The 12,260-nt window shown below is 35.5% G+C and overlaps 1 protein-coding gene across 13 annotated transcripts in view; it reads left to right on the plus strand.

Moving 5' to 3' along the window:
• The window catches only part of PEX5L (peroxisomal biogenesis factor 5 like), a 209,296-nt gene that overhangs the window by 128,046 nt on the left and 68,990 nt on the right, over positions 1-12,260 (plus strand). For all 13 annotated transcript variants that reach the window (XM_070509374.1, XM_070509376.1, XM_044771129.2 and 10 more), the window contains one exon: positions 7,572-7,683. In XM_070509374.1, the coding sequence (XP_070365475.1) occupies positions 7,572-7,683 (112 nt within the window). The remainder of the gene's footprint in view (positions 1-7,571; positions 7,684-12,260) is intronic.

The following is a 12,260-nucleotide window of genomic DNA, read 5'->3' on the forward strand; positions in this document are numbered from 1 at the left end:
TAAGTGCTGCTCTGTCAATAATGTCTTTGGGACAATCATAATCGATAACATACAGAATAAGTCCTCGAACAACAAGTTCTTAACTTGTTTAGTAACTATTCATTCAACAGATTGTAAGAGTAAAATAGTTTATATTCAAGCATTGTGTTTGTATTAGGTGATTATTATGATCACATTTAGAGAGATTGAGACAAATATACTCCAGTGAAGTCATTAATAGAACATTGAACAAATTGAACAAAACAGAAGAGTTGGCCAGGTGACCTGAACTCAGAAATTGCTGGGCCCCTGAGAATTGCTCTTTTTGTTTAACTTAATTATTAATTCTGTATTAACAAAAAATATGTCAAGCACTTCAGAGAAGCTCAAATTCATGCTGGTCTAGACTAACACTTTAAGTCAAACTGTATGTCAACAAGAGTGCATTGATGAAAGGTTTGAAGAAAAAATTACGTGAATCATCAAATCTTTGAGGAAAAAAGTTTCTCTAGAGCTGTGCTGTCCAATAGAGTAGCCACTAGCCACATGTGGCTATTGAATGTTTTGTGTCTACCCCAGATTAAGATTTACTGTAAGTATAAAATACACATTGGATTTTGAAGATTTAGTCCAAAGAAAAATAATGTAAACTATTGCATTAATAATTTTTATATTGATTACATGTTGAAATGATATTTTAGATATTGGACTAAATAAAATATAATATTAAAATTATTTTTACCTGTTTCTTTTCACTTTTTTTAAAGTGGCTACTAGAAATTTTAACATTACCAGGTCTTCATTATATTTCTATTGAACAGCCCTGCTCTAGATTGTATTGGTATAAATAAACCCAATTTGAGAATAGAAGGAAAAACTATGTACCAGAAGTTGACTATATCATAGGAAAAAAATGTATTGTTGTTTATTAGAATGAAATGACTTTAGTGAATATTTTTCTCTCATAAGGAACCTTCAGAACTTTTCATTTTAACCACCTCTCCTGGTACATGTTTTAGCAAGGTGTATCCCATTAATTTTTTGCTCTAGAGCACAGTATCTTAAAACTGTGTGTTCCAGACCTCTTCTTGTTAAGGGGTTTTTGTGGGTTTTTTTTGCAAACAGCCTTTGTTTTTATATCTCTCCCCACCCATTATACCTTGATATTGATTTAATCTTTGCATCTGATAAAGATAAAAAGAGTAATATTCTTGATTCGAAAAATTTTCTCAGGACTACTAAATATAGCCTTGTTTGGGTTTCTGTTACTAACTTGAAACAATTGCTTTAATTATGTTCTCCTGCCTGCCTTAGTGTTAATACTGCCCAAGTTGTAAATGGTAATATCTGTTTGTTTCCCTGTAAATAGATTCATATTTTGTAAGTCTAACTATCCTGTCAGGAAAATATTGGTAGTCAGTTGATTGACTTTTAGATCAAGTTAAAGAGTTGAAAGTTGTCACATGGTTATCCTTTACAGGAAGAGCCACTGGGACCCATATATAAGAACTGGGCATGGGGCAGAACCATTAGTACTGTTAGTTCATAAGAAATTAACTCTATAGGGTGTCAGAGTTACCGTGACAAAATTCTCAAAGTCTGAATACTTAAGGGATGTGTGGTAATGATTTAGCTGTCTTGTCTTTTCAATAGATTGAGTCAGTTAACTCAGTTTTGATACGGCCACTATTCTGATGGGCATTGCACAAATTTCTAAGCTTGGCTAGGACCTATAAAGCCGTAAACAAATAGTTCAATTACAGAATTATGAGTGAAAACCTACTTAACAAATGACACATATTTTGAATCAACAAATAATGTCACAAATAATAAAGAAATTTTCAAAATGCATCAAGATATATCTACTAAAAGCATGTTACAATCTTACATTTTTTCTATTATTTAGATTAGGTAAAAAGACGTGGTATATTATTACAAATTGTTTAAGTCAACATTACAAATGTGAGATATTTGTCAACTGTTTTTTAACTTAATAGCTTCAATGTTTTAACTTTTTAAATTATTCTCTAAGTACTAAAATGTTTAAAATAAAAACAATATTTTTAAACTAAAACAACAATTTAAGATCATCAATCTGAAGTATAAAATTATAGGATAATGGATTATTATCCTTCATAGACCTTGTTTTATCATCTGAAATGTATTTTGATTTGGAGTTAATTCTTAGTGATATAAGTTATCACAAACTTTTAGGTCTATATTTTTTTAATGAAACACCTAAGCAATATATTGTTTAAGATAAATAAACAGATTTAAGTCACAAAACAAGCTATATAAACTTAAGTTTATATAAGTTTATATTAAGCTTAAGTAATGGCAGATTGTAAAAGCAAAATACTCTCCTCTCCTCTTGATTAAATACCCCCGTAGTTTAGATCATATAATAATTTAATTTTTTTAACATTGAGATTAGAGAAATCCAGGATGAACTAAGGCAAATGCATTTTTAGGCAAAATTTTAAAACGGATAATAACTCATTAAAGCTGGATGATATTGTCTGCATTTTGTTCAACCCAAAACACAATATTGATATAAAATAAGAACCAACTTGGTCCTGTGGTGGCTAATATTAACCACATCAACTGACCAGTCTAAGTCATAAGTAAATTGAAAGCCTTTGACTGAATATTTCATTCACTGCCCATGATTGTGAGGAAGGTGCAAAGTTTCAATCATCTTTTGAATTCTGAGTGACAAGAAGCCCCTACATGCAACTCCTCACCTGCCTTCTTACTTCTACTGCTTCCTTTTGTTTCCATGTCCATTGACCATATAAGAAGTTTCCCTCAAAATCTCCACATTGGAATCTCTGATTTAAAATTCCCGAGTGAGGTAGTACTGTTATGTCTTGAAGTGTCTCTGGCCTCCCATTTACATTGGTCCACGTCCTTCTTTCAAGGATGGGGTGGGGCAGGCCTATGCCTTTATTTCAATTTTTTGCATTTAGTTTTCACTCTTTGCATTCTTGACTTCTTAGTAGAAGCCTTGCATTTGGAAATGTCCCTTTAGGTACCTCTGGGTTTCCAAACATTTAAGTAATGTGACACTAGAGGAAAATGGACTTCAATTTGTCCTTTAAAATCTGCCAGGAAATTGGTAAACATTTCTGAGGACCACTAGCCTCTCTGTGAGTTGATCAAACCCCGTATGAAATTGAGGATGCCCATGCAGTCATTCTTTTGTACAATTTACCATTCGGTTAGACTATATAAAATCAGTCAACAGTTGTTAAACTGCTAGTATGAGATATAAAAATTAATTGTATAAGGTCTCTACCCTCAAAAAGGCCATAGTCTGGTGGGAAGAAAACAGATAAAACTAAAGTTAGAAAACTGGGTAAAGCATGGGAATGTGGAGATGCCAGAAGAAGGCACCCACTGCCTGGTGCTGAAGAAGGTTCCCAGGCAATGTGCCTGAAAGAGAAATAAGAATCTGTCACCATTAGAAAGGGCTTTGAACTGATCCAAATACTGAAAAGAGGACAGAGGAGGATAAGAAATGAAAATTTAAAATGTAAACAAAGTGAGACAAAGGACTTAGCATCTAATAATGAAGTGGGTCATTTTCACTCAATTATGATAATCTGATTGGACCAAAATTGCAATCATTCCAACTCGGGTATTCAAAAAAAATTGGAAACCTTTTGACTTGCCTTTTATTATTTTTATGACATCAATGTACTCTGAACCGAAGGATGAAATGAGGTAAGTTCGTAAAGTATTTTCAAACTGAAGGAAGTAATTCTAAGAGAAAGTCAATAAGCCATATCTGCCAATGAACACAGAGAGAATAAATGGCATACGATTTGGAAGTAAAGCTTAGGGGAACTATCTGGGGGATTCAGTTCAGTTTACAATTTTCTTTTATGACCTAAAAGATTTATTTATTCTCAGGTCACCATAGGAAAACCATAAACTTGCTTGAAAATAAGGAAGGGGTCATGTGAAAAGCTATATACTAAGCTATACAAATAAAAAGAAAATGGGGCTTAGTATGGCTAAAATAATGATTCCTGAATTCATCTGACTGAAGACAGGTCAAAATTGGATTGTTTGAGATAGATATTATTATATCTCCAGTTTCTGCAAAGTCACTGTCCCATTTGGTAGATGTTTATTGAGCCCTTCTTATATAAAGACGTTCTTATATATAAGACATTATATAAATGTCTTATATAAAGACATTCTATTCCAAGTTGTGAAGGATATAAATATGAGTAAGACATAGCCTCTGACCTCAGAGCTTATAAGAAAACATTTCTTCATGATATCTTCTTTTGCATCTTCCATATCTTAATCAAAACCAAAAAAACTTTCAGTTCCCAAATTACCTTTCCATGCTATCTGAAATCTGGCCCTTTATCTTCTTCACCTCTGAGCCCTGCCGCTCTCTCCCACTCCGACCCCAGCATTTCGGAGCAGCTAAACTGTGCTCCAGCTTGAAAAACACTGACTCAGAAAGTAGTTTCTTGCTTCCTCTTTGATTTATACCCGCGAAAGAAAGCCACAGCAGCAGCTCAGTCATGGGAATCGGGCAGTCTTAACAATTCCATCAGTCAAGATGTGAACCGTGGTCAGAAACAAGACAGTAGGTCTGGAAGAGACACTGACCTTATGAGGTGGGGGTTTAGGAGAAGACTGGAGGGGCCACGTCTTAGCCCTGGGCTCCCTGGGGTCTCTCTGAGCAACCCCCTCTTTGGTATTCCTTTCTTCCTATGCTGAGAAAATTGGGAATATAGAGGTACTTTCTCCAGAAAATATGTTTGAGGTTTGAAGGAGGAGAGAAGCTTCAAAAGACTCCCAGGACCTTTGATAAATTAGATTTGCCTAAAAGGATAGGTCTCTCAATTGTGCCTTTTCCTTTGTTTTTCCATCTAGATGTTCATGTGGACAAAGGCCTCACTTTCTAGAGTTCTTTTATCAGATTTAGACTATAGTTTTTCAGGGTTTACAGCTAAAAGTATCTACAGAAATTTAGGCGTATTCCACACATCTTGTCACAGAGCTGTGATTTGGAAGTAGATTATTCGTACTTTTTTCTACAAAGGAATTTAATTGTATCCAAAGTAAAGAAAAAGTACAAGGGAACTTTTGTGGGATATAATTCTTACTTATCTTTGTATAACAAATGCTATTTCTCAAAATCGTGACTAAGAGAATAAAACTTATTCTCAGTTATCTATCAATAAAATTAAGCTTCTTCAGAGAAATAATGGCTATTAAAGAGATAGTTACGACATCACACATACATATTTGTACTTTTAAAGTCACAGTTGTATTTGTTGTGTTTAATCTTTGCACCTTACACACTTTAGCCCACGGTCAATAAGACCTACAACCAGGGACCAAGTAATCAGAATGTACTGCTGAGTAAATGCAAACCTGTTGCAATACCTTCTGTGAGTATAGTGTGGTGCCATATTTGATGGTGACCTTCATCCTCCATGAATGTTTATAGCACAGCAGAATTCAAGTCTCTCTTGACGGCCATGAGAAAGCCACAACCTGGAGGTTGGGCATTGTTTCTAAGTCAGTACCACGCCACTATGGCAATATCACACTAAATGGGTTCGTTACTCTAAGCACATAATGGTTAAAAGGGCAAGTTCTACCAGGAAATATACATTAATGTGTGGCTCCTTTGGAAACTGTTGCATACACACCGTTTTTACATGAACTAACTATAAATGAAATACAGATCGTGGAAAACTAATCACATTTTCAGAAGAGCTCACAGAATCACTGATGGTTAGCCATTTCTTCCTTTTCTAGTATATTATATTCTATATCAGTGCTTTCAACTACATTTCTAGATAATAATATTGACTTTTATGCCAGAAAATATTATAAATCACTCCTAAACTCAAATAGACCATGGCATTTACAAAAATTCAAATCTACTTTATCCCAGAAACATAGAAGGCTCATAGTTCCTCTACATTCAAAAATATTTCAATATAAATAGGATGGATGATATCCAGGAATGTTCAAATTCAGAAAACAAAATGCAGTTTCATTTATGGGTTAAAGGAACATCCTAAAAAAAGGTTAAGACCAAAACAGACCTTGGATAATTTGATTCCTAGACAAATCTGTGTCTTTGTACTTTGTAACATTAAAACTTAGAATAAGTGAAGAAATTTCTATCACTGGAACATCAACACTAAAAGAAAAGGGGCATTCTCAACGTTTATCCCCCAATAATGTCCACAAATTAATAGGTACAAAAATCAGATTGCCAACTCTATGTCAAAATCTTAAACACTAGTGAAGATCTGAGATTTATCCTTGTTTGGATAATAGTATGACTATGTAAAAGTACCAAATGTGCCTCTTGGGTTTCAGTCCCCAAATGATCACTGAATGTTTCCATATTCCTCCTTCAGCAATAATAGGACTGCATTTTTTCTTTCCATATCCACCATTATTTGGGTCTCTTGTCATCTTCCATACGCCCTAAGTTATAATACCATTGACATTGTGCCAAAGAAACAATGAAGTGAAAGTGAGTAGAGTCATATAAAATATTTTGATTTGGTAATACTCCCAACACTTCATTTGTTATTTTGTGTCACTTAAAATACAGCCTTGCAAATAACTATTTAAAAATCTAGAGATTTTTAGGCGCATCATTTTCTTATAAGAAGTAGAAAACTGGATAACTGTGCCCATTTTAAGAAAGGCCAATATAAAAACTCCTGAAAAACTAAGACAGTTAATTGAGGGATTAACCACTTGTGTATCATAAGTGTATTTTCTCCCTTAACCATAGAAACAGAACTTGAGGAAGTCTGGATTCAAAGAGGTGCAGAATAACTGGAAGGAAATAGCCGTCTGCCACTGATAATTAGAAACCTACTAAAAATCAAACTGAAAGATTTCTGAGATTAGAGAGCAAGCCAATGGGAAAATATAATTCAATTTATAAAAGTCTATTTTACATACAGATTTTTCACACACATATTTACTGGATTACAGTTAATATAACAGTACCGTTAATATAGCAATATTTTCCACTCTCCCAAAATAATGTTTGTTATGCACTACAAAAGCATTCCAAGGAAATGTAAAGAAAGTTGTGTGACTTGGGCTTTTTAAGAGAGGGAGAAAAGGAGAGTGTTTATCTACACACACATAGATCGGCGTGTGTGCATTTACCACGTAACACTGGTTGACCATCCTAACCAGAACATCTGAAACCAGTGTTCCAGGTCTCAGTAGGAGCTTTTTGTCCATGTGAAGACTGGGCCTGCTCCTTAGGAGCTGTGATTCAATAGATGTCATTTTCTACACCTTGAAATTAGACAATAACTCTAAAACTGTTCTAGGAGGAGAAAAAAAGGCTTGAGCTTTAAAAATTGAAGTTGGCTGCATCAAAAATACATTGACAGTGCTAAAAGGCTCATTCCCCATCCCTTAGTATTTTTTTTCTTGCCCCTATCCCATTATTTATTGATTTATTTATTTTTTGGTAGGCTTGCTATTCTCATTTTGTTGCAAGGCTGCATTTTAATTCATCTGATTCCGCAGTTTAACAAAGCCCTTTGACACCTGTGTTCATTTGTTCTCAGCTGGTGAATGAACAGCAAGAAAGCAGACCCCTTCTGAGTCCCTCCATCGATGACTTTCTTTGTGAAACCAAATCGGAGGCAATAGCGAGGCCAGTAACGTCCAACACAGCCGGTAATTCTTTCGCTTTTAACTGATCTTCAGGAAGAGTTAATTTTCGCTATAGTAAAAGGCACATTTTCTTTCCACAATGCATTTTAAGTAGAGAATAATGTTTGCAACCAAATGAAACTTTAGAGCATGTACTATTCAGCATAAACCAATAAATCACTTTTCATTATATAAGAAACTGCGATGTATATTACCCAACCAATTTTGCTAAACATCAGTGTACCACTATTAGCAATGAATCATTCTCCTATGCATATTTTCATATTTACATCTTCCCATCTTGTCACATCACATTAGGAAATTTTTAAAACAAAAGCTACTTGCTACTTCAGAGCAAGGTTTTTCAGGTTCTGACTGGAAATATTTTGTATGACAAAAGCCCTGTAAAATTAAAACGTAGGCATCCCCTTCAAGTGGATTGAAATGACAATCAAAACCTCTTAGACACTTGGGATATTATAGAGCCGATTTCATTTTTCTGTCATGTAAATGTGTCATTTGCTACCTCTTACAACAATTTATTTGAACGTTCTTCTGGAATTAAACATACTCAAACGGTAAGCTATCATCTTTATAGGCCCGTATAGGCATGGGTAAGTATTCATCCAATGAGTGAATGCAGGATGCCACTGGTATGAATCACGCCTTCTCTTGTGCCCTCTGCACTTTCCAGTTCTCAGTGATGCTAAAACTACGTCACTCAGGAAGGGCCCACCAGAGAAAGCAACACAATATTTGACTCAAAAATTACTTTTCACCCAGACTTTTCTAACATGTAAAAGAGAGACCTGTGAAATATTGGAGGAAAAAAGCCTACAGAAAGTGTAATTTCTTACAATCCCAATACCTACAGTATTGCCTCCTGTGTTAGTTTCGTAGGGCTGCCATGACAAAATACCACAAACGGAGTGGATTAGACAACAGAAATTTATTGTCTCACAATCTTGGAAACTAGAAGTCCAAAATCAAGGTGTCGGCAGGGCCATCCTCCCTCTGAAAGTGCTCGGGGAGGACCTGTTCTGGGCCTCTCTTCTACTTTCTGGTAGTTCTTTGCCTTGTGGCAGCGTAACTCTGATCTTCACATGACATTCTCCCGGTGTCCATGTCACTCTGTGTCCAAATTTCCCCTTCTTACAAAGACACCAGGACACTTATAAGGACATATTGGGCCCCTACTCCAATCTGACTCGTCTTAACTAATTGCATCTCCAGGAACCCTATTTACAAATAAATTCACATTCTGAGGTACTGGGGGTTGAGACTTCAACATATGAATCTTGGGGGACACAATTCAACCCATAACACCCTCTACAGTAGGGGGTCAGGAAAACTGGTATTTTGAGACTGTGGATTTTTCTTTCTTCAGCCTCGGCCTTCAGTGCATCCACGTCACACAGATTTTTATTCTGAAGGAAGACTCTTGTTTGATATGATGTTTTCTAATCTTAAAAGTATATCTCAAGGCAGAAACACTATATTTTTTTAATCCCTGAAGAATATACTTTTTTTCAAATTATTGCAAAACCCACAGTCTATATCTCAAGATGCAACATAATTCACATTATTATACATCTTTAAACAGGGAAAATTATAGCATACCTTGGAAAGAATTCTAATTTGGTCCAATAATTTTTAGCTAAAGCTTCTGGGCAAAACGTAAAGTTATCATTTTATGTTCAAATTGTTAATAAAAAATAGTAATTTTAAATGGAACATTGTCATTTTATAGAATAGTATGAAATTACATTGAGATATCAGAACAGTCTTTGAACATTAAGGCTCTGTTTCATCTTAGGCTTTATGTATATCTTTACACATAAGGAATGGATATTAAACAATCTCGATGCAAAATATGGCAGAAAACCTGCTTCAAGTTTGTACCAAGTCAATCAAGGAGAAATTTGAAGAATTTTCTATCCAGATGAGAGGGATTTATACTTGGCATTTTCTTCCAATGGAAAAATAAAGCCAGTGTGCCACCATCTTGACATTTACTTAAAGGTTTAAGGAATATATTTCTTATATAAATTAACACAGAGTAAAAAACATAGGAAATTTATCTCTTCCAAAGTTCAGTCAAATGATGAGGTTTTTTCTCTACTAACCTAATAGAACATATTAGTCTTCTGCTTCATGGAAGTTCTAAATTATATTTTTCTCTTAAGTATTTCAATTATCTTTCTTGCTTTCGACTTGTTTCTACATTGTGATTAACTTTTTGTCATCCAATGAACATAATTTCAAGCTGTCCAATAAGGGTGTTTTCCACGTTTTTGCCATTAATATCCTAAATTACCTTTAATTCATCCATAATCTAGAGAAGTAGCTAATTCCTTGGCCCTCTCAAACTGTATCCCTCGGTGGTCGGTAGGCCAAGATTAAGTATCCTTGATTTTAAAATGGCAAATAAATATATATTATACACAGGTGCATATATCAAATGCTTTGAAAGTAACTAGATAATAAAATATTTTAAGATAGTGATTATATTGTAGGACAAGTAATTACCATAAAACTTGCAATAATAACTTGTTGGTCTGTAATCTCCAAAAAAAATCTAATATATGTCAAGTACAGGAAAAGCTCTTTTCTACAGAGCAAGAAAAACAGGAGTCCTTAGTTTGCACTTATCAATCTACATAATCTAAAAGAACTTTATCCATAAACTTGAGCCATTAGGTTGACAGTTACTGTAGAAGAAATATTTTTCAAGGTTTAAAAAAATAATCTTGCTCCTTGATATAGGACCCATATAGCTATATGAGACCCTTATATATAAGAGGAGAGCTACCCTTAACAAAGTTCACAATCCCATCACAGCTGCCTAATTAAATATCTCAACAGCAAGATTAGTGTACTATTTACAAAATACATTCTTGTGAAGCCCAAGTAGCCATAAATCCAATGGCATGTCTCTGGAGAGAACTTAGAAATTTGGGAAGTAGCTTTAATTACATCTTCCAATAAAAAGGCAAAAGTTGGTTTCATTATTTAAGTCCAATTTATTTACTTGATGTCACTGGCAATATCCTTCCTAAAGGACTTTGCTTTATAGCCATCATATTAAAGAAATACCATATTTTCTGGAATGCCAGAGTAGCTTACAAAGCAGAACAGAGATGCCATCAGCTCTTTGTGGCACGCTCTGTGACTGCGCTAGTCGGGATTGTCCCACGATCTGTCCTCTCTAAGCACCCCATGTGGATTCCTTTACAGAAATTCACTAAAAATCTGAGGCTCATTATACGGTAGTGGTGTTAATAGCATTGTGTTTATCATCAAAGTATAAAATCAGTGCTTCAAAGTAGATGCTATTTTATTCTAATTGTTTTAAGCAACCTCACCTCCTAGGGCCCGGGTAATCTAGTATTTATAAACATCTTCAGTGCCCTGTGGGAGCTTTCCAGCTCAATAGGTTGTGATCTTCAATCAGGTGTTCTTGAGATAGATGGAAGCAAATACATGCCATATTACATCCTCCATCTTCAGGAAACTCCACCCAACAGAGTTGGGTTATCCAAATAAAAGAAGTTTCTGTGATTGTCAACTATTTAAGTTATGCCTCAGACTACTCAAACTGCCAAATAATTGGGAGCTAAACAAACAAACAAGAAAATAAAAGGCACATCAATAGAGTCAGCACATTGCCTCCAGGTTCAGATAGGAGAGGAGTGGTGAAGACACAAGCTTCGGAGTGATGGAGCCTGTGTTTGACTCCCGGGATGGACAACGACCTTCCAGCTGCATTACTTGCCTCTTGCTGCTGACTCAAATGACCAGAAATTCAGTGGCTTACAACAACACAGATTTATTATTCTATAATTCTGGAAGTCAACAGTCCTAAAATCAAAGCGTTGGCAGGGCTGCATTCCTTCTGGAGACTCTAAAGGAGAATTTGTTTCCTTACCTTTTCCAGCTTCTAGAGGGCACCTGGATTCCTTGGCTTATGGCCCCTCCCTCTATCTCCAAAGCCAGCAGCATAACATCTTCAAGTGTCTCTCTCTCTCACACACACAAACATGCCCACATATACACTTGCACACACACATTTTCACATCTACTATAAGAGGTTGTTATCTTAATTTAAACACACAGATTCTGGAACCCAAACTTCCATGTGCCTAAGAGAATCTTTAAAACTGGGTTAAGAAAATCAGCAGAGCAGGTACCCCCTTCCATGCCAAAGCATGCTATTTTGAAGCCCATGTGGAACAGTGAGACCCTTTATTTTCAAGTCTTAACTAGAGTGCACACACACACACAAACACACACACGCTAAAATGCGATTTGTCTTCCTCCCGAAAGTAAAAGGCTGCACCCATCCTTCTATGCTTTTGAAATTGTGGTCCTCAAGGACTCTCTCAGCTTCAAAGCCTGCTGTTCAACCTCCAAACCACCCCTTCATCAACTGGGTAACAAATAAGGCCTTTTGTGTGTGCCAAGCATTTGTTTCACATTTGCTGGGAAAAGAACAAAGGAACAGAGGGCTAAGAACAAACACAGGAAATACCGAGGACAGTTCGGAGGGGAGAGGAACGGTACTGAGCCAAGTTTGAATTCGCAATTCACTCTTTTAGTAA

Source organism: Equus asinus, chromosome 5 (assembly GCF_041296235.1).
Source record: "Equus asinus isolate D_3611 breed Donkey chromosome 5, EquAss-T2T_v2, whole genome shotgun sequence".
Lineage (NCBI taxonomy): Eukaryota > Metazoa > Chordata > Mammalia > Perissodactyla > Equidae > Equus > Equus asinus.